Source organism: Cherax quadricarinatus, chromosome 54 (assembly GCF_038502225.1).
Source record: "Cherax quadricarinatus isolate ZL_2023a chromosome 54, ASM3850222v1, whole genome shotgun sequence".
Classification (NCBI taxonomy): domain Eukaryota; kingdom Metazoa; phylum Arthropoda; class Malacostraca; order Decapoda; family Parastacidae; genus Cherax; species Cherax quadricarinatus.
The window spans coordinates 5,625,211-5,649,094 of NC_091345.1; the positions used below are offsets into that span (position 1 = coordinate 5,625,211).

The window sequence follows — 23,884 nt, forward strand, 5'->3', positions numbered from 1 at the left end:
CGGCCAGTAGTAACAGCCTGGTTGATCAGACCCTGACCCACCATGAGACCTGGTCTCAGACCGGGTCGTGGGGGCGTTGACCCCTAAACCCTCTCCAGGTAAACTCCAGGTAAAACCCTGTCTCCCCATCAATCTTTTAATTTTTTATTCTCGGTATTTTCTAATTTAAAAACAGTGCGTTAGAGCCAGGCAGACCTTGAACAGTCTCACCAAATGAGTATGCTGTCTCATGTCTTATGAGTGTTACTCAGGACCACCACCACCACCACCACAACAACACAGGAGGCATCACATCCAGATGCTGCGTCGGTCCTCACACTACCGATACACTCGTGTGAGAACAGATAAACTTCTCGTAAAATTTGAATGTTTTTACCGTGGCTCTGTCCCCTGGCAGCACTCTTGTGCCGTCAACAGTGCTTCATCCTGAGAGTAAAATAATAGCTTAAAACGCATTACAGTGATTGGGCGAACCTAGTAATGAAAATATCAACTGTTCGTGAAACGCTGTAACAGCCATTAAAAAGTTGAGATAATCGCCATAGAGGACAGTTACCTTAGGATAGAGACCAAGCAAGACGTACGCCTATTCTAGTCGACTACACTCAAGTTAACTTACTGAAGCTGAAGAATGCATTCGAAATTCATCATTTGTGAGTGCTAAGGAGCATTAACAAAAGGACTTAACACAAGGAAGGCAAAAGACTGCTCTACATGATGATCATCCATAGGACGAGGTGAAGTGTGATGCACATGACAGTGGTGTGGGAACATAGGTGGCAAACAAACACACACACACACAACAATGAGTTCATCGCAAGTTTCCGATGAGTCTGATGTGCTTGATGGACCCTCATCATGTTCCATGAGGGACATTGTTCCCGCACAGCGATCATGTGAAAGCCTTAACACAAACCCTTCAGTTCAACAAAGGGAAGACGTTTCTGTAGAAGAGAGAACATCGTTTAATGGTTTAATCCTCAGCGTGCCAACAACCCAAGACACCTCTAGTCCAGAGATTACAGTGGCTCCTGGGAGAGATTTCAACAACGACTCCGTCTCGAACATTGGCAGCAGGTACTGCAGAGTAGTAGTTAGTTATGGTGGTGTGCCACCCCAAGCCTTAGCCCTGCTTCCCAAAGGAAGAAAGATATCAAAACGCGTATGTTATCACAGATCGTACCTTAAACTGAACGGACCACCTTGCTATCTTTGTTCTAGCTCGGACCTGCCTCCCAAGTACACCAGGGAAGAGTCAAAATGGCAAAGAGGCAAGAAAAGATTTAGGAGTTTGATGCAGGATTTTGCAAATTTAGACTTTTCTCGCGGTCTTCAAACATCAACTGATTCTCGAGATAACGAAGGATATGCTCTTCCTTGCGCCCTCAGTAACGGGACATTAGCTAGGAATATCAACTTACCAGCTTATACTCCGTATATGATATCTGGGTCACCTGGTCTCCGCATGTCATCTATTGAAACGGAGGAGCAGCGAGCTTCTAGTCTCGACGATATCCCTGAGATACATGGCCACCCCAACTCTTCTTACCAGGAAAATAACCAAATATCGGCCTCCCTGGGCAGCCACTCGGACCACATACACAACTCGGAGATCACCGTATCCCCCCATTCACCTACCACTGATGTAATTAATCCTTCGGAACAAGTACCTCCACCCTACTCACCACCTACTCCAGGATGTCTTCCCTCTGGGTACTTCCTGGAGCATCCACAGCAGCAGCCGCGCCAGCGAGTACAAAATATAAGCATAATTAGGTCATTTCGCTGTAAAAAAAGCTGGTGAGTTTGTGTAGTTTACCTGCAACCAGAGAGAATTAGTTTCCCTGTCCCGCAGTGTAGTGTAGTGTGCGTGCATTTATATGTATTTCTCCTTTGTGGTTGCAGGGGGTGAAGTCTCAACTCTTGTCCCCACTTCTTAACTTGCCGCTCTCCAGATTCATTCAGTCCTACCTTGGTGGCCCCTGCCATTCCTCTTACGACTGTTGTGTGGAGCCTACCTCCAACACTTCGTTGAGGTTATTCCACTTTCTAATCACCCTGAGACTACAAAAATATTTCCTGACATCCCTGTGGCACGTGTGTGTCTTTAACTTTCAGCTGTGCCCTGTTTCACGCCACTGACTACCCTGTCCATCTTCTGAATGGCTGGAGAACAGGTATGGAGATACTAACAGTAAATAAGAATATCTTTATTTCTACAAGTACATGTACAAGGTATCCAGTCCTAGCTGACATCAATAACACACTACTATATAGAAAGCCGCTTGTTATGCAGAGCATTTCGGGCAAATTAGGTCAGTTTTGTCCTAGAATGCCACCCACACCAGTCCACTAACACCCAGGTACCCATTACTGATGGGAGAACATAGACAACCAGTGTAAGGAAACGCCCAATGTTTCCACCCCTTTGCCGGGAATCGAACCCGGACCTTCACAGTGTGAAGTGAGAGCTTTGCCACCAGGCCACGGGACACCATCTGTAGAGACACTCACAGTTCAAGACACAAGTGGCATCTAAACACTTTCGACGGTGCTGGTTATTTTCACTAATAATTAACTTGGCTTTTTTTTTTTCTCTCTCTCTATTTCATGGTGGTCCTTCTTGCTGTTGGTGTTAGACAGGTATTGGTCTGGCTTTCGCGGCTGCACGCGCTTGTTTGTGTTTACTTACTCTCACTTCCGGAGACCTTGTTTCGCCCATTATCACCCATCCTTAGCACCGTAATTAGATGACACCAGTCAGTAACACTGTAACACCTCCAGTCAGTAACACTGTAAACAGGTAAACTCCAGGAGGTATGTAGGCCTCTTGCACTGCAAGAGGCCTACATACCTCCTTTGTTTCTCCAACCTATTTCTAAAGACTGCCGAATATGTTGGCTGTAATATATTTCCAAACGTTTACCCCTCAAGGAAGGTTCCTTGATGTTGGTGAGGGGCTCTTGATTTAGGGAATTGGATCTGTGCTCCAGTTCCCCAAATTAAGCCTGAATGCCTTCCACATCCCCCCCCCCCCAGGCGCTGTATAATCCTCCGGGTTTAGCGCTTCCCCCTTGATTGTAATAATAATAATCCAAACGTTTAACCTATGCTCGCCTAACCTCTTGCACTGTAATACTTGTTCTAACATCTCTGTATTAGGACTGAAGAAGCCCCTCGTGAAACGTTCCCTTAGTAAATGTTTTGAGCTGTGCGTATCTTTACTATCACGTGAGTATTTTGTATGTTGCTGTCATGTCTCCCCTGGTTCTCTAAAGTCGTCAATTTTCAGTTCATTAAGTCTTTTATAGCTCATTTTCCTTAGCTCTTCGATACCTCCTTGAATACCTCTTCCCTTCCTACAGTTTAATGTCTCATCAGGTGTGGGTACCATGTTCCTGTATACTTCAGGATTTTCCTGACATATATCACATAAATGGGCATGAATAAATCTTGGTTGGGATTCCTCATGGCTATTAGATATGCAAAGCGGGAATCGACTACAGAGGTTATTCGGTTGATGTGCTCATCTGGCAATATGCTCGGCGATATGTTCACCCTAAGGTTTTCGTTCTTGCATAAGGTCTGTATTATTATTATAATAAAAAAAAAAGCGCTAAACCGCAAGGGTTATACAGCTATAAGGTTTATTATAAAAATCAAGGGGAAGCGCTAAACCCGTAGGATCATACAGCGCCTGTGAGGGATGGAAGGTATTCAGGGTTAATTCAGGGAACTGGAGCACAGATCCAGTTCCCTAGAACAAGAGCCCCTCACCAGCATCAAGGAACCTTCCTTGAGGGGTACAAGGTCTGTAGCCTGTCCCCCCCCCCCCCCAGAGTTTACATTCAGATTCGTATCTTCTGACCCTTTTCCCAATTATCATACTCTTACATTACTCGGACTGAATTCAAGTAACTGGTTATCTAACCAATCTTGCATTATTATTATTATTAATGGGAAGCGCTAAACCCGGAGGATTATACAGCGCCTGGGGGGGGGATGTAGAAGGCATTCAGGCTTAATTCGGGGAACTGGAACACAGATCCAATTCCCTATGCCCCTCACCAACATCATTATTATTATAATCAAAAAGAAGCGCTAAGCCACAAGGACTATACAGCTTCACCAACATCAAGGAACCTTCCTTGAGGGGAACCAATCTTGCAGCTTGAGAAAGACCTTCCTAGTATGGGCCAGTAGGCTTCCTGCATTGTTCATCGATTCTTACGTTTTTATGTTGTTCAGATTTATTTACATCTCTTCCTTGTCCTCATCAGTTTTTATTCTCTAATATTAGTACTGTATCAATTCAAATATCTCCTTGCAGTCCAAGCATATGCAATCAACCCGTCCCTCTCCCCGTATCCTGTATCACTTCTACTTTGTCGCAGAACTTCATATCTTAACCTATGCTAGTTTTTATGCTGAAAACCACCACCCTGCAAGTGTTCTACCAGCCTCCTCCTCTTCAAGGGGGGCTCCTTGGCGTGGTGAAGAGGCTCTTGGTCTGAGGAATTAGACCTATCGGTCTTCTTCCTCAGACCGAACCTAATTACCCCCCAATCTCCCCTCCCCTATCCCATCCTCCCCATCCTCCCCTTTTTCCTTTCCTCCTCCTCCTCCCCACTCCTCCCTTTTGCCCTTCCTCTTTTTGTCCTTTGGGATTTCTCCCACAGGCGCGCTAGTTCCTAGGTAGGGGAAAGGACACCGGGGTCCATCCCATTCCGTTGAGGTTTCTTGGCGGTGGCGTAGTTTGCCGTGGAATCTGGATTGCCTAGGGATGTCCCGATCCCTCTCCGGTATCCCGGAGTAGCTTTGGGTGTCTTTTGGGCGACGGGTGTATCTCTGGAAGCCACCTTTCGGATTCCGGGGGTGGTGGCTGAAGGAGGTATGCTTTGTGGCGGATATCCGGCCGCCCTCTCTTTTGTCCACCGACCTCTTCAAGGGGGGCTCCTTGGCGTGGTGAAGAGGCTCTTGGTCTGAGGAATTAGCCCTGTCGGTCTTCTTCCTCAGACCGAACCTAATTACCCCCCATTCTCCCCTCCCCTATCCCATCCTCCCCATCCTCCCCTTTTTCCTTTCCTCCTCCTCCTCCTCACCCCTCCCTTTTGCCCTTCCTCTTTTTAGCCTTCGTGATTTCTCCCACAGGCGCGCTAGTTCCTAGGTAGGGGAAAGGACACCGGGGTCCATCCCATTCCGTTGAGGTTTCTTGGCGGTGGCGTAGTTTGCCGTGGAATCTGGATTGCCTAGGGATGTCCCGATCCCTCTCCGGTATCCCGGAGTAGCTTTGGGTGTCTTTTGGGCGACGGGTGTATCTCTGGAAGCCACCTTTCGGATTCCGGGGGTGGTGGCTGAAGGAGGTATGCTTTGTGGCGGATATCCGGCCGCCCTCTCTTTTGTCCACCGAGGTAGCTCGGCAGATGTGAGGTTGCTATCCCAGATTGCTGGTTTACTGGCATGAAGGGTAGGGTATGGCACGGGTTCCATGCTGCATCTGCGCTACTAGCGGTGTCGAGTCCTCTTGGGCGCGGAGGGAGATTTCTGGCCCTTTCATTCCTCCTAGGAACTATCCCTCCCCGGTCCCCCCTTTTTTTTTTCTTTTTTTTATTTTTATTTTCTTTTCTTCTTTCTTTTTTTTTCTTAAAAACAAAAAGAAAGAAGTAACCTAACCATGGCAGCCCTAGTCCATGAACCTGGTACCCCCGGGCCCCTTCTTGATACCGCACCCCGTTCTGACCCCGCCTCGTCTTTGGACCACTCTTCAGACATTCCTCATGCCTCTGTACCTATTGCCGGTGCTGTTTCCTCACCTGCTTCAGGTACTGAGGCCTCGACTGACTCCTTCGATTTACCAGACCTTCGCTCTCCTCTGACTATGCTTCCGGCCTCTCCCTCTACGGTGCGGCAATTTTCAAATCGCCGACCCGTTCCACGTCGGACCAACTCTGGTCCCACGCCTAAACGTCAACGACAATTACCTGCTGATGATACTTCTCCACCTTCACCTTCTCGTTCTTCTCAGAAAAGATCGACACGTCCTTCACTACCTTTCCACGCTCAGTTTCAGACTGAACAGTGGACTAAATTCTTCACTTTACGACCAACTTCCTCTACTGCCTATCTTTCTGACCATAGTATTGGCAAGGCACTCCTACGCCATGTTGGTAAAGATATTTCTTTTCATGCTCTTAAGAGCGGTACGCGCATCATTACCGTACAGAATGCTACCCAGGCTCGTGAGCTCTCTCGTCTTTCCCATATAGATACTGTTCCTGTCACCCTTGAAAAACATCATTCCCTCAATTCTTGTAGTGGTACCGTTATTCTGCCCCATACCATAGTTCAACAAAATTTCCAGACATGTGGCACCGACATTCTAGAACAGCTGGAACTCCAAGATCTCCCAATCCTCAAGGTAGACACTTACGTTCTTCCTGCCCGTGGGCGGAGACGATACCCTAGCAATGTGGCTCGTTTAACTTTTGACAGCCGAGAACTCCCATCCTCAGTTTATATAGCAGGACATCGGTTACAAGTTCGAAAGGTGATCCCTACACCACAACAGTGTAGAAATTGCTGGCGATTTGGCCATCCAGCGAAATATTGCAGATCTATCGCCGAATGCCCAGTCTGTGGTGCCGATGACCATTCTAATACGTCTTGCAATCGATCTCCCTCTTGCCTTAACTGTCATGAGGCTCACCCTTCGTACTCTCGCCGTTGTCAGGTCTATTTAAACGAGCGGGAAATCCGTTACCTCAAAGAGACAGAAGGTCTCCCTTATGCCATGGCAGTTTCTCATCTCCGCCTCCAAGGGAGACTCCCACGTGTTTCTTATTCCCGTGTTTCAAAACGTCCCCCCACTTCTGGTATCCCATCTTCTACACCCACCTCTGTGGTTACCTCTCCCATAATCACTCCTGTATCTAATCCTTTTGCTGTCCTCGGCTCAGACGTCCCTACTTCAACGCCTCAGTCTAATCTCGCTTCTTCGAGTTCTCTCTTACAAGCCTCAGTATCGACGAGACCTCGTACGACACCTCTTCCCAATCGTCCCTCTACTTCTCAAAAGTCAAAAAAAGGTCCGGTAACACCTCCTACCCATCTTCCACCTCCTCATTTTACCCTCCCTGTCTCTGTCCCTAGTTCTTCCCCTCTCACTGGCTCAGTTACAAGTGCAGAGGTTCACCCTCCTCCTCGTAATGTACCTTCCTCCCCTGTTCCCTCCCAAGTTTCTTCCTCTTCTGCTACCTCCCAGGTTCCTGTCTCTTCTGTCCCCTGCCACGCTTCTCCAGTTCCCTCCACCCTTTCGCCCCCCCCTACCTTGGTACAGTCCAATACAGTTCCAATCTTTACTCATCCTCCCCCTACCATTCCCAATATTGTCTCCCATACAACATCTCTGAATTCTGAAACACTTGAAGCAATCTCTGAATATATTGCAGAGACCAAACCATCAATGGACACTGATCCACCTTCCGCTCTTTCTCTCTCCTCTGCTCCATCTGCGCAACTCCTTTCTTCACAGCGCACCGTTCCTTCGCTGCTTGAACATTTTCCACTGCCTCCGCATGTGGACTTTTCTAACCCTCCTAGTCCGTAGGAACCCTTACCTGCGGATTTCAAGTATCTTTATCATTGCCATTCATGGCCTTTTTACAGTGGAATATACGTGGCCTCAGGGGTAATCGGGGTGAGCTTCAGATGTTACTCTCCCAGTTTGCCCCTGTTGGTGTTTGCTTACAGGAACCAAAATTACACTCTGCTGTTATTTCTCACATCTCAGGCTATAATTTATTGTATTCTTCAGATCCTTTTCCTGATGGGACCTTTAATGAAAGTGCCCTTCTTCTCCGCACTGATATTCCGTACCATCAGCTATTTGTTCATACTTCGCTGCATTACACAGCAGCCCGTATCCACTTACATAGGTGGTATACGCTCTGTTCTTTATATCTCTCTCCTTCTCGGGCATTATCTATTCCGGATTTTGCCTTCCTTGTTTCGTCATTACCGCCACCAATTCTGTTACTTGGTGATTTTAATGCCCACCATTTCCTCTGGGGAGGGTCTCACTGTGATTCCCGTGGAATTCAGTTAGAGGCTTTTCTTGCCACCCACCCCCTCCATGTTTTAAATACAGGTACTCACACCCATTTTGATCCTCGGACTCATACTCTCTCTTGCATCGATCTCTCAGTTTGCTCTTCCTCCGCCGCATTAGACTTTACTTGGTCTGTTCTCCCGGACTTACATGACAGTGATCATTTCCCAATCATTCTTACTTCCCCTTCATATTCGCCACCTCTTCGCACCCCACGCTGGCAATTTAATCGGGCAAATTGGAACCTTTACTCACACCTGACTGTTTTTAAAGAGGTTCCTTCTTCGTCCTCCATCGATGAGCTTTTACACCTCTTCTCATCCTCCGTTTTCACCGCAGCTTCTCATTCTATACCCCAAACTTCGAGCAGGCATTCTCAGAAATGCGTGCCTTGGTGGTCTCCTGCTTGTGCTCGTGCAGTACGTTTGAAACGCGCTGCATGGGGCAGGTACCGGTACAATAGAACCACAGAGCGACTCCTTGATTTTAAACAGAAGCGTGCGATCGCTCGCCGTGTCATCCGTGACGCTAAACGCACTTGCTGGCGAGATTATGTCTCCACCATCACCTCTGCTTCCTCTATGAGTGCAGTCTGGAAAAAAGTACGAAAACTGAGTGGTAAATATTCTCCTGACCCGGCTCCTGTTCTGCGGGTTGCCGGTGTTGATATAGCAAACCCACTAGATGTTGCCAATGAAATTGGCAATCATCTGGTCCGTATTTCTCAGGGACTCCATCTATGCCCCTCATTTCTTTCCTCAAAGTCTGCCAGAGAGTTAGCACCCTTGGACTTTTCTTCTCTCAGAGAAGAACAGTATAATGTGCCTTTTACACTTCAAGAACTGGAGGCAACACTCTCAGCTTGTCGATCATCGGCAGCTGGGCCCGACGACATTCATATTCGTATGCTACAACATTTACATCAGTCAGCCCTTGCAGTCCTATTACGCCTTTACAATCTTATTTGGTCACAAGGAGTTCTTCCACAGCTGTGGAAATCCGCCATTGTTCTCCCTTTCCGCAAACCAGGCACTACGGGACATGAAACCTCCCACTATCGTCCCATTGCTCTTACCAGTGCAGTTTGCAAAGTAATGGAACGTCTAGTAAATAGACGTTTAGTGTGGTATTTAGAGACACACAACAGTCTCTCCACTCGTCAATATGGCTTTCGTAAGGGACGTTCTACCATAGACCCCTTACTGCGCTTGGATACGTATGTTCGTAATGCCTTTGCGAATAACCACTCAGTTATTGCCATATTTTTTGATCTTGAGAAGGCATATGACACAACTTGGAGGTATAATATTTTAGCCCAAGCCCACTCCTTAGGCCTTCGAGGCAATCTACCATCCTTCCTTAAGAACTTTTTAACTGACAGGCATTTCCGTGTTCGGGTTAATAATGTGCTCTCCCCGGACTTTATCCAAGCTGAAGGTGTCCCCCAGGGATGTGTTCTGAGCACAACACTTTTTCTCCTTGCTATTAATGATTTGGCCTCTAGTCTTCCATCAAATATTTGGTCATCACTCTATGTTGATGACTTCGCTATTGCCTGTGCAGGCGCTGACTGTCACCTCCTTACAGTTTCTCTCCAGCATGCAGTCGACCGTGTTTCCAATTGGGCCACCACACATGGGTTTAAATTTTCCAGCACTAAAACCCACCAAATCACTTTCACTAGACGCTCTGTCATCTCTGATCATCCTTTGTACCTCTATGGCTCACGTATCCCTGAACGTGATACAGTCAAGTTTCTGGGCCTCCTCTTTGATCGTAGGTTATCCTGGAAACCTCACATTACCTCTCTGAAGGCAACTTGTCACAGCCGGCTGAACCTTCTTAAAACCCTTGCTCATCTTTCGTGGGGAGCTGATCGTCGAACCCTCCTTCACCTACATTCCACCCTTATTTTATCGAAACTTGATTATGGTGACCAGATCTATTCAGCGGCATCTCCTGCTACTCTCTCTAGCCTTAACCCCATTCATCACCAAGGATTACGTTTATGCCTTGGTGCTTTTCGCTCTTCCCCTGTCGAAAGCCTCTATGCAGAAGCGAACGTTCCATCCTTATCCGATCGCCGTGATGCCCATTGCCTGCGCTACTATGTACGCTCTCATGATCTCCGCAATCCTTCCATTTATAGAATGGTCACTGATATTAGTAGACATTCTTTATTTGTTCGCCGCCCCTGCTTACTCCGTCCCTTCTCTCTTCGCCTTCATTCGCTCTTGTCTTCTCTTCAACTACCACCTTTCTATGTACATGTAGCATCACACTTTTCCCTACCCCCCTGGGAAGTTCCAGCTGTTCGAGTCTGTTCTTTCTCCCTCCCTTGCTCGAAAGCCCAACTGTCTACGGTCGCTTCCCGCTCTCTTTTTCTTGACCACTTTCACTCTCATTCTCATGCCATTGCTGTGTACACAGATGGCTCTAAGTCTTCTGACGGCGTAGGATTCGCAGCAGTGTTTCCGGACAGCGTCGTACAAGGGCATTTACTATCTTCAGCTAGTATTTTTACTGCTGAATTATATGCCATCCTTACAGCACTTATCCGTATTGCATCTATGCCTGTGTCATCATTTGTGGTTGTCTCAGACTCCCTTAGTGCTTTACAGGCTATACAAAAATTTGATACACCTCACCCCTTAGTCCTCCGTATCCAACTTTGGCTACGCCGCATCTTTACTAAGCATAAAGATATTGTTTTTTGTTGGGTCCCTGGTCATGTTGACGTACAGGGCAATGAACAGGCAGACACTGCTGCGCGGTCAGCAGTACATGACCTACCAGTTTCTTATAGAGGTATTCCATGTACGGACTATTTTGCTGTAATATCTTCCCACCTTCACACCCGTTGGCAACAACGTTGGTCTACTATGCTCGGCAACAAACTTCAGTCTATTAAACCGAGTATAGGTTACTGGCCGTCTTCTTATCACCAGTGTCGAGGTTGGGAGACTACTCTCTCCCGTCTTCGCATTGGCCATACTCGTCTTACTCATGGATATCTCATGGAGAGGCGTCTTGCTCCTCTCTGTGAGAATTGCCAAGCTCCATTATCAGTCAGCCACATTCTGTTGGACTGCCCACTTTATCAACGAGCACGCAGAATTTACCTCTGTCGTCGTCTTCGCCCCGCTGCTCTCTCTTTACCTTCCCTTCTCGCTGATGGACCCACCTTTCATCCGGACTCTCTCATTGACTTTTTGACAACGACTGACTTACTCCACAAATTTTGATACGTTCAGCCCTTTCTACTTGTATCTCTTGCTACCCTCTACCCCCGTACTATCCCCTGCCCCGCTGTTTTCTGTAACCTGCTGATCATCCCCCCTCCCTTCTGCCATCCAATTCCCTTGCTTCCTTCCCTACCCTGCAGCGCTGTATAGCCCTTGTGGCTTAGCGCTTCTTTTTGATTATAATAATAATAATACGGGACATGAAACCTCCCACTATCGTCCCATTGCTCTTACCAGTGCAGTTTGCAAAGTAATGGAACGTCTAGTAAATAGACGTTTAGTGTGGTATTTAGAGACACACAACAGTCTCTCCACTCGTCAATATGGCTTTCGTAAGGGACGTTCTACCATAGACCCCTTACTGCGCTTGGATACGTATGTTCGTAATGCCTTTGCGAATAACCACTCAGTTATTGCCATATTTTTTGACCTTGAGAAGGCATATGACACAACTTGGAGGTATAATATTTTAGCCCAAGCCCACTCCTTAGGCCTTCGAGGCAATCTACCATCCTTCCTTAAGAACTTTTTAACTGACAGGCATTTCCGTGTTCGGGTTAATAATGTGCTCTCCCCGGACTTTGTCCAAGCTGAAGGTGTCCCCCAGGGATGTGTTCTGAGCACAACACTTTTTCTCCTTGCTATTAATGATTTGGCCTCTAGTCTTCCATCAAATATTTGGTCATCACTCTATGTTGATGACTTCGCTATTGCCTGTGCAGGCGCTGACTGTCACCTCCTTACAGTTTCTCTCCAGCATGCAGTCGACCGTGTTTCCAATTGGGCCACCACACATGGGTTTAAATTTTCCAGCACTAAAACCCACCAAATCACTTTCACTAGACGCTCTGTCATCTCTGATCATCCTTTGTACCTCTATGGCTCACGTATCCCTGAACGTGATACAGTCAAGTTTCTGGGCCTCCTCTTTGATCGTAGGTTATCCTGGAAACCTCACATTACCTCTCTGAAGGCAACTTGTCACAGCCGGCTGAACCTTCTTAAAACCCTTGCTCATCTTTCGTGGGGAGCTGATCGTCGAACCCTCCTTCACCTACATTCCACCCTTATTTTATCGAAACTTGATTATGGTGACCAGATCTATTCAGCGGCATCTCCTGCTACTCTCTCTAGCCTCAACCCCATTCATCACCAAGGATTACGTTTATGCCTTGGTGCTTTTCGCTCTTCCCCTGTCGAAAGCCTCTATGCAGAAGCGAACGTTCCATCCTTATCCGATCGCCGTGATGCCCATTGCCTGCGCTACTATGTACGCTCTCATGATCTCCGCAATCCTTCCATTTATAGAATGGTCACTGATATTAGTAGACATTCTTTATTTGTTCGCCGCCCCTGCTTACTCCGTCCCTTCTCTCTTCGCCTTCATTCGCTCTTGTCTTCTCTTCAACTACCACCTTTCTATGTACATGTAGCATCTCACTTTTCCCTACCCCCCTGGGAAGTTCCAGCTGTTCGAGTCTGTTCTTTCTCCCTCCCTTGCTCGAAAGCCCAACTGTCTACGGTCGCTTCCCGCTCTCTTTTTCTTGACCACTTTCACTCTCATTCTCATGCCATTGCTGTGTACACAGATGGCTCTAAGTCTTCTGACGGCGTAGGATTCGCAGCAGTGTTTCCGGACAGCGTCGTACAAGGGCATTTACTATCTTCAGCTAGTATTTTTACTGCTGAATTATATGCCATCCTTACAGCACTTATCCGTATTGCATCTATGCCTGTGTCATCATTTGTGGTTGTCTCAGACTCCCTTAGTGCTTTACAGGCTATACAAAAATTTGATACACCTCACCCCTTAGTCCTCCGTATCCAACTTTGGCTACGCCGCATCTTTACTAAGCATAAAGATATTGTTTTTTGTTGGGTCCCTGGTCATGTTGACGTACAGGGCAATGAACAGGCAGACACTGCTGCGCGGTCAGCAGTACATGACCTACCAGTTTCCTATAGAGGTATTCCATGTACGGACTATTTTGCTGTAATATCTTCCCACCTTCACACCCGTTGGCAACAACGTTGGTCTACTATGCTCGGCAACAAACTTCAGTCTATTAAACCGAGTATAGGTTACTGGCCGTCTTCTTATCACCAGTGTCGAGGTTGGGAGACTACTCTCTCCCGTCTTCGCATTGGCCATACTCGTCTTACTCATGGATATCTCATGGAGAGGCGTCTTGCTCCTCTCTGTGAGAATTGCCAAGCTCCATTATCAGTCAGCCACATTCTGTTGGACTGCCCACTTTATCAACGAGCACGCAGAATTTACCTCTGTCGTCGTCTTCGCCCCGCTGCTCTCTCTTTACCTTCCCTTCTCGCTGATGGACCCACCTTTCATCCGGACTCTCTCATTGACTTTTTGACAACGACTGACTTACTTCACAAATTCTGATACTTTCAGCCCTTTCTACTTGTATCTCTTGCTACCCTCTACCCCCGTACTATCCCCTGCCCCGCTGTTTTCTGTAACCTGCTGATCATCCCCCCTCCCTTCTGCCATCCAATTCCCTTGCTTCCTTCCCTACCCTGCAGCGCTGTATAGCCCTTGTGGCTTAGCGCTTCTTTTTGATTATAATAATAATAATTGTCCACCGAGGTAGCTCGGCAGATGTGAGGTTGCTATCCCAGATTGCTGGTTTACTGGCATGAAGGGTAGGGTATGGCACGGGTTCCATGCTGCATCTGCGCTACTAGCGGTGTCGAGTCCTCTTGGGCGCGGAGGGAGATTTCTGGCCCTTTCATTCCTCCTAGGAACTATCCCTCCCCAGTCCCCCCTTTTTTTTTCTTTTTTTTGTTTTTATTTTCTTTTCTTCTTTCTTTTTTTTTCTTAAAAACAAAAAGAAAGAAGTAACCTAACCATGGCAGCCCTAGTCCATGAACCTAGTACCCCCGGGCCCCTTCTTGATACCGCACCCCGTTCTGACCCCGCCTCGTCTTTGGACCACTCTTCAGACATTCCTCATGCCTCTGTACCTATTGCCCCCCTCAAGGAAGGTTCCTTGATGTTGGTGAGGGGCTCTTGATTTAGGGAATTGGATCTGTGCTCCAGTTCCCCGAATTAAGCCTGAATGCCTTCCACATCCCCCCCCAGGCGCTGTATAATCCTCCGGGTTTAGCGCTTCCCCCTTGATTATAATAATAATAATAATAATGTACCTATTGCCGGTGCTGTTTCCTCACCCGCTTCAGGTACTGAGGCCTCGACTGACTCCTTCGATTTATCAGACCTTCGCTCTCCTCTGACTATGCTTCCGGCCTCTCCCTCTACGGTGCGGCAATTTTCAAATCGCCGACCCGTTCCACGTCGGACCAACTCTGGTCCCACGCCTAAACGTCAACGACAATTACCTGCTGATGATACTTCTCCACCTTCACCTTCTCGTTCTTCTCAGAAACGATTGACACGTCCTTCACTACCTTTCCACGCTCAGTTTCAGACTGAACAGTGGACTAAATTCTTCACTTTACGACCAACTTCCTCTACTGCCTATCTTTCTGACCATAGTATTGGCAAGGCACTCCTACGCCATGTTGGTAAAGATATTTCTTTTCATGCTCTTAAGAGCGGTACGCGCATCATTACCGTACAGAATGCTACCCAGGCTCGTGAGCTCTCTCGTCTTTCCCATATAGATACTGTTCCTGTCACCCTTGAAAAACATCATTCCCTCAATTCTTGTAGTGGTACCGTTATTCTGCCCCATACCATAGTTCAACAAAATTTCCAGACATGTGGCACCGACATTCTCGAACAGCTGGAACTCCAAGATCTCCCAATCCTCAAGGTAGACACTTACGTTCTTCCTGCCCGTGGGCGGAGACGATACCCTAGCAATGTGGCTCGTTTAACTTTTGACAGCCGAGAACTCCCATCCTCCGTTTATATAGCAGGACATCGGTTACAAGTTCGAAAGGTGATCCCTACACCACAACAGTGTAGAAATTGCTGGCGATTTGGCCATCCAGCGAAATATTGCAGATCTATCGCCGAATGCCCAGTCTGTGGTGCCGATGACCATTCTAATACGTCTTGCAATCGATCTCCCTCTTGCCTTAACTGTCATGAGGCTCACCCTTCGTACTCTCGCCGTTGTCAGGTCTATTTAAACGAGCGGGAAATCCGTTACCTCAAAGAGACAGAAGGTCTCCCTTATGCCATGGCAGTTTCTCATCTCCGCCTCCAAGGGAGACTCCCACGTGTTTCTTATTCCCGTGTTTCAAAACGTCCCCCCACTTCTGGTATCCCATCTTCTACACCCACCTCTGTGGTTACCTCTCCCATAATCACTCCTGTATCTAATCCTTTTGCTGTCCTCGGCTCAGACGTCCCTACTTCAACGCCTCAGTCTAATCTCGCTTCTTCGAGTTCTCTCTTACAAGCCTCAGTATCGACGAGACCTCGTACGACACCTCTTCCCAATCGTCCCTCTACTTCTCAAAAGTCAAAAAAAGGTCCGGTAACACCTCCTACCCATCTTCCACCTCCTCATTTTACCCTCCCTGTCTCTGTCCCTAGTTCTTCCCCTCTCACTGGCTCGGTTACAAGTGCAGAGGTTCACCCTCCTCCTCGTAATGTACCTTCCTCCCCTGTTCCCTCCCAAGTTTCTTCCTCTTCTGCCACCTCCCAGGTTCCTGTCTCTTCTGTCCCCTGCCACGCTTCTCCAGTTCCCTCCACCCTTTCGCCCCCCCCTACCTTGGTACAGTCCAATACAGTTCCAATCTTTACTCATCCTCCCCCTACCATTCCCAATATTGTCTCCCATACGACATCTCTGAATTCCGAAACACTTGAAGCAATCTCTGAATATATTGCAGAGACCAAACCATCAATGGACACTGATCCACCTTCCGCTCTTTCTCTCTCCTCTGCTCCATCTGCGCAACTCCTTTCTTCACAGCGCACCGTTCCTTCGCTGCTTGAACATTTTCCACTACCTCCGCATGTGGACTTTTCTAACCCTTCTAGTCCGTAGGAACCCTTACCTGCGGATTTCAAGTATCTTTATCATTGCCAATCATGGCCTTTTTACAGTGGAATATACGCGGCCTCAGGGGTAATCGGGGTGAGCTTCAGATGTTACTCTCCCAGTTTGCCCCTGTTGGTGTTTGCTTACAGGAACCAAAATTACACTCTGCTGTTATTTCTCACATCTCAGGCTATAATTTGTTGTATTCTTCAGATCCTTTTCCTGATGGGACCTTTAATGAAAGTGCCCTTCTTCTCCGCACTGATATTCCGTACCATCAACTATTTATTCATACTTCGCTGCATTACACAGCAGCCCGTATCCACTTACATAGGTGGTATACGCTCTGTTCTTTATATCTCTCTCCTTCTCGGGCATTATCTATTCCGGATTTTGCCTTCCTTGTTTCGTCATTACCGCCACCGATTCTGTTACTTGGTGATTTTAATGCCCACCATTTCCTCTGGGGAGGGTCTCACTGTGATTCCCGTGGAATTCAGTTAGAGGCTTTTCTTGCCACCCACCCCCTCCATGTTTTAAATACAGGTACTAACACCCATTTTGATCCTCGGACTCATACTCTCTCTTGCATCGATCTCTCAGTTTGCTCTTCCTCCGCCGCATTAGACTTTACTTGGTCTGTTCTCCCGGACTTACATGACAGTGATCATTTCCCAATCATTCTTTCTTCCCCTTCATATTCGCCACCTCTTCGCACCCCACGCTGGCAATTTAATCGGGCAAATTGGAACCTTTACTCACACCTGACTGTTTTTAAAGAGGTTCCTTCTTCGTCCTCCATCGATGAGCTTTTACACCTCTTCTCGTCCTCCGTTTTCACCGCAGCTTCTCATTCTATACCCCAAACTTCGGGCAGGCATTCTCAGAAATGCGTGCCTTGGTGGTCTCCTGCTTGTGCTCGTGCAGTACGTTTGAAACGCGCTGCATGGGGCAGGTACCGGTACAATAGAACCACAGAGCGACTCCTTGATTTTAAACAGAAGCGTGCGATCGCTCGCCGTGTCATCCGTGACGCTAAACGCACTTGCTGGCGAGATTATGTCTCCACCATCACCTCTGCTTCCTCTATGAGTGCAGTCTGGAAAAAAGTACGAAAACTGAGTGGTAAATATTCTCCTGACCCGGCTCCTGTTCTGCGAGTTGCCGGTGTTGATATAGCAAACCCACTAGATGTTGCCAATGAAATTGGCAATCATCTGGTCCGTATTTCTCAGGGACTCCATCTATGCCCCTCATTTCTTTCCTCAAAGTCTGCCAGAGAGTTAGCACCCTTGGACTTTTCTTCTCTCAGAGAAGAACAGTATAATGTGCCTTTTACACTTCAAGAACTGGAGGCAACACTCTCAGCTTGTCGATCATCGGCAGCTGGGCCCGACGACATTCATATTCGTATGCTACAACATTTACATCAGTCAGCCCTTGCAGTCCTATTACGCCTTTACAATCTTATTTGGTCACAAGGAGTTCTTCCACAGCTGTGGAAATCCGCCATTGTTCTCCCTTTCCGCAAACCAGGCACTACGGGACATGAAACCTCCCACTATCGTCCCATTGCTCTTACCAGTGCAGTTTGCAAAGTAATGGAACGTCTAGTAAATAGACGTTTAGTGTGGTATTTAGAGACACACAACAGTCTCTCCACTCGTCAATATGGCTTTCGTAAGGGACGTTCTACCATAGACCCCTTACTGCGCTTGGATACGTATGTTCGTAATGCCTTTGCGAATAACCACTCAGTTATTGCCATATTTTTTGACCTTGAGAAGGCATATGACACAACTTGGAGGTATAATATTTTAGCCCAAGTCCACTCCTTAGGCCTTCGAAGCAATCTACCATCCTTCCTTAAGAACTTTTTAACTGACAGGCATTTCCGTGTTCGGGTTAATAATGTGCTCTCCCCGGACTTTGTCCAAGCTGAAGGTGTCCCCCAGGGATGTGTTCTGAGCACAACACTTTTTCTCCTTGCTATTAATGATTTGGCCTCTAGTCTTCCATCAAATATTTGGTCATCACTCTATGTTGATGACTTCGCTATTGCCTGTGCAGGCGCTGACTGTCACCTCCTTACAGTTTCTCTCCAGCATGCAGTCGACCGTGTTTCCAATTGGGCCACCACACATGGGTTTAAATTTTCCAGCACTAAAACCCACCAAATCACTTTCACTAGACGCTCTGTCATCTCTGATCATCCTTTGTACCTCTATGGCTCACGTATCCCTGAACGTGATACAGTCAAGTTTCTGGGCCTCCTCTTTGATCGTAGGTTATCCTGGAAACCTCACATTACCTCTCTGAAGGCAACTTGTCACAGCCGGCTGAACCTTCTTAAAACCCTTGCTCATCTTTCGTGGGGAGCTGATCGTCGAACCCTCCTTCACCTACATTCCACCCTTATTTTATCGAAACTTGATTATGGTGACCAGATCTATTCAGCGGCATCTCCTGCTACTCTCTCTAGCCTTAACCCCATTCATCACCAAGGATTACGTTTATGCCTTGGTGCTTTTCGCTCTTCCCCTGTCGAAAGCCTCTATGCAGAAGCGAACGTTCCATCCTTATCCGATCGCCGTGATGCCCATTGCCTGCGCTACTATGTACGCTCTCATGATCTCCGCAATCCTTCCATTTATAGAATGGTCACTGATATTAGTAGACATTCTTTATTTGTTCGCCGCCCCTGCTTACTCCGTCCCTTCTCTCTTCGCCTTCATTCGCTCTTGTCTTCTCTTCAACTACCACCTTTCTATGTACATGTAGCATCTCACTTTTCCCTACCCCCCTGGGAAGTTCCAGCTGTTCGAGTCTGTTCTTTCTCCCTCCCTTGCTCGAAAGCCCAACTGTCTACGGTCGCTTCCCGCTCTCTTTTTCTTGACCACTTTCACTCTCATTCTCATGCCATTGCTGTGTACACAGATGGCTCTAAGTCTTCTGACGGCGTAGGATTCGCAGCAGTGTTTCCGGACAGCGTCGTACAAGGGCATTTACTATCTTCAGCTAGTATTTTTACTGCTGAATTATATGCCATCCTTACAGCACTTATCCGTATTGCATCTATGCCTGTGTCATCATTTGTGGTTGTCTCAGACTCCCTTAGTGCTTTACAGGCTATACAAAAATTTGATACACCTCACCCCTTAGTCCTCCGTATCCAACTTTGGCTACGCCGCATCTTTACTAAGCATAAAGATATTGTTTTTTGTTGGGTCCCTGGTCATGTTGACGTACAGGGCAATGAACAGGCAGACACTGCTGCACGGTCAGCAGTACATGACCTACCAGTTTCTTATAGAGGTATTCCATGTACGGACTATTTTGCTGTAATATCTTCCCACCTTCACACCCGTTGGCAACAACGTTGGTCTACTATGCTCGGCAACAAACTTCAGTCTATTAAACCGAGTATAGGTTACTGGCCGTCTTCTTATCACCAGTGTCGAGGTTGGGAGACTACTCTCTCCCGTCTTCGCATTGGCCATACTCGTCTTACTCATGGATATCTCATGGAGAGGCGTCTTGCTCCTCTCTGTGAGAATTGCCAAGCTCCATTATCAGTCAGCCACATTCTGTTGGACTGCCCACTTTATCAACGAGCACGCAGAATTTACCTCTGTCGTCGTCTTCGCCCCGCTGTTCTCTCTTTACCTTCCCTTCTCGCTGATGGACCCACCTTTCATCCGGACTCTCTCATTGACTTTTTGACAACGACTAACTTACTCCACAAATTTTGATACTTTCAGCCCTTTCTACTTGTATCTCTTGCTACCCTCTACCCCCGTACTATCCCCTGCCCCGCTGTTTTCTGTAACCTGCTGATCATCCCCCCTCCCTTCTGCCATCCAATTCCCTTGCTTCCTTCCCTACCCTGCAGCGCTGTATAGCCCTTGTGGCTTAGCGCTTCTTTTTGATTATAATAATAATAATACCAGCCTCCTAATTATCTTCTCCATTACCTTGCATAGTGTGCATATAAATGGTACTAGTCCGTTGTTCAGAGTTCCTTGTCTAATCTCTTAGATACTGGACTACATTTGGTGCCTTCCAGATTTCTGGAAACTACCCCATATACATTGACATGATGTAGATCTTAGCTAGTGGTTCATTCAGTGCTGCTGCTCCCACTCGCAGAATCAATGGTGACAGTTTGTCAAGCCCCATTGCCTTTGATGTCTCAGCTCCATAATTTTTTTTTTTTTTTTTTTTTTTACCTCTTCTTTTGTGGTGCAAGAGTCCAAATGCCTGCTGGTGTCTCCTTTTATGACTACTCACTAGTGTTGTCACTGTTTCCAGATGTTTGTTCAAGACCTCACTGACTTTAGTTTCTCGTGAGCTCTCCTTCATTATCGAGTAGTACTGTATTATATTGTACTCCCCTATTTGTGGTTGCAGGGATCGAGCCACAGCTCCTAGCCCCGCCTCTTCGCTGGTCGCTACTAGGTCCACTCTCCCTGCTCCATGAGTTTCATCGTATCTCTTCTAAAAGCTATGTATGACTCCTGCCTACACTACATCACTCACCAGATTGTTCCACTTCCTGACAGCTCTGTGACTGACCCTGTTAATAACTTTTACCAAAAAAATCTTTCATTCATTTTAAACAGTTTTAATCCATTTTTTTTTTTTTTTTTTTTTTTGTAATTTCCAAACTCGTTACTACTTCTGGACGCTATAAAAAGTTCTGGTAGGCTGTTAAATGCTCCTGCCCATCCCGTTTCATGTATAACACAACACTTAAACACACATCAATACAAGTCTAAGGTTCAACACGTTTAACTATAACTTGTATCATCTCAACACGTGTTGATAAATTTATAGAATTTTAGTAATCTGAGGCTAAATTGTTAATTATTTAACAAATATTGCCATAATAGTTTTTTGAGCCTTTTATTAATTACCGAGTACAATATTTCAACACCTGCCTTCAGTGTCACACTAATAAGTGTTACCTACACTTGTTAATGTTGCCTGTCACCACCACTTGTTAGTGTTGCTTGTCACCACCACTTGTTAGTGTTGCTTGTCACCACCACTTGTTAGTGTTGCCTGTCATCTTGTTAGTGTTGCCTGTCATCTTGTTAGTGTTGCCTGTCACCTACACTTGTTAACGAGGGTTGCCTGTCACCTACACTTGTTAACGTGTGTTGCCTGTCACTTACACTTGTTAACGGGTGTTGCCTGTCAATATTGGGAAAAAATGGGAAACATTTTGCCATTTTCTTCATATTCGCCAGTTAACCTTTTCTTTCTTTAGCTGGAATCACAAAAATATTCCTGACGGGATTATTTAATTTTCTGCTTATCATTTCATTAATCTGTGATCATTTTCATGTGTTCGATTTCATAGAGAAGAGTTTGATTTATAAGAATGTTGTCATTATATATATATATATGATTAACAAGAAAAAATTAATTTCTTGGATGATACTGAAACCTATTCTAAAGTTAGAAAGAATCCCTTAGAAACTGTTAACAGCAATTTCAATAAAACAATAAAACTTCTACTGAAAGGCAAAGATTAATTAATCAAACAATTTACTTCCACTAATCCATCTTTACCTTACATGTATGGACTAATAAACACACAAACCAGGGAATCCAGTCAGACCAATTATTAGCTCCATAGGGTCAGTTTCATATAAATTATCCAAATGGCTTTTGGCATTTTGAGCCCTATTGTTGGCAAAATTTCTAACTTTAATGTTAAAAACAACATAGATTTAGTTGATAAGCTCCTTGACTGACTTAAATGATTTTAACATGGTTAGTTTTGATGTTACTTCCTTGTTTACGAAAGTTCCTGTTAATGGTTTATTAAGTTAATTATGATTTACAATTGCCAGTTCCTACTACATTAAACTTATTAAACTTTGCATTGTTCATGCAAAATTTGTATTTAATGATAAGTTGTACACTCAGAAGTTTGGTATGGCAATGGGAAATCCTCTTTCACCTGTTCTTAGTAACCTATACATGGATTTTTTTGAACAAGGCTGCTTAACACAATCCTCCCTAATAGAACTAAATGGTTCAGACATGATGATATTTGTGCCTTATGCCCAAGAATGTAGATATACACCATTTCCTTGTTAAATTAAATAGCCCATTCTATAATCTTTACTGTTGTTTGAGGAAAATAACTCATTGCCTTTTCTAGATGTTTTAATTGTTAAGGATAATTAATAATGAATTAAAATTAAAAATTTACAGAAAACCTACAAATAACTGTTCCTATGTACACTATTATTCTTCACATCAAGATAGTTAAACTGTATGTTTTCTCATCAACGTTTATGAGAGCTTTGCGTATTTGTAGTCCCGAGTTCATAGATGAAGAAATATCCAAAATTTATAAAATAGCTGATCTGAAATACCCAAGAAACGTAATTGATAAATCTTTTAAAATTGCTAGAAATACTTTTTACAATCCAAAAAGGGACAACCAACCTTATTCAACTAAAAATATTTTGGTTCTCCCTTACCATGAAAACTTGCTTGATATGCACTTTCTTCTTAAGACTTTTAATATCAAAGTTGTATTTAAAAATCTTGATACAGTAAAAAAAAACTTAATGAAGAACTCCCCCCAAATTGCTGACGGATGTGTCTATAAGATTCCTTGTAAAATTTGCGATGAAGTTTATTACGGTCAAACTGGTAAGTCTCGAACTAAGATTAAAACAACATAAATATAACATTAGAACTGGACAAGATTCCAATACTCTATTCATGTGAGAGATTTTAACTATCCAATTCATTTGCAAAAAGTTGAGAAAGTTGTATTAAGCAAGTCCATGGTCGACAGGAATATAATTAAATCTTGTTTCATAAAAAGCAGTTTTGAAGTGGTACTGTTATTCTGCCCCATACCATTGTCCAACAGTTTCCAGACATGTGGCGATGACATTCTAGAACAGCTGGAACTCCAAGACCTCCCAATCCTCAAAGCAGACACTTATATCCTCCCTGCCCACGGGCAGAGACAATACCCTTGCAATGCAGCTCGCTTAACTTTCGACTGCTGTGAGCTCCCTCCTCTGTTTATATAGCAGATCATTTACAAGTTAGAAAGGTGATCCCTACACTGCAACAGTGTAGAAATTGCTGGCGTTTTGGTCATCCAGCGAAATACTGCAGGTCTATAGCCGAATGCCCAGTCTGTGGTGCCGATGACCATTCCAATACATCTTGTAGTCTATCTCCCTCTTGCCTTAATTGTCATGAGGCTCATCCATCTTACTGTCACCATTGCTAAGTTTACTTAAATGAGCGAGAAATCCATTGCTTCAACGAGGCAGAAGGTTTCCCCTATGCTATGGCAGTTTCTCATCTACGCCCCCAAGGGAGACTACCCCGTATTTATTATTCTCGTGTTTCTAAATGTCCCTCCATCTCCGGGGTCCCATCTTCTGCAGCCTCCCCTTCCACAGTCACTCCTGTCTAATTCTTTAGCTGTCCTCCACTCAGAAGCCCCTACTTCAACACCTCGGTCTGTTCTCTCTTCATATTCTCCCTCACAAGTCCCGGTAACGACA

The 23,884-nt window shown here is 45.7% G+C and overlaps 1 protein-coding gene across 1 annotated transcript in view; it reads left to right on the plus strand.

The window, feature by feature from the left end:
* The first annotated feature begins 268 nt into the window (after window positions 1–268).
* The window catches only part of LOC128699136 (uncharacterized), a 31,546-nt gene continuing 7,930 nt past the window's right edge, over window positions 269–23,884 (plus strand). The window contains exon 1 of the mRNA XM_053791678.2: window positions 269–1,800. Within this exon, the coding sequence (XP_053647653.2) occupies window positions 806–1,800 (995 nt within the window). The 5' untranslated portion in view covers window positions 269–805. The remainder of the gene's footprint in view (window positions 1,801–23,884) is intronic.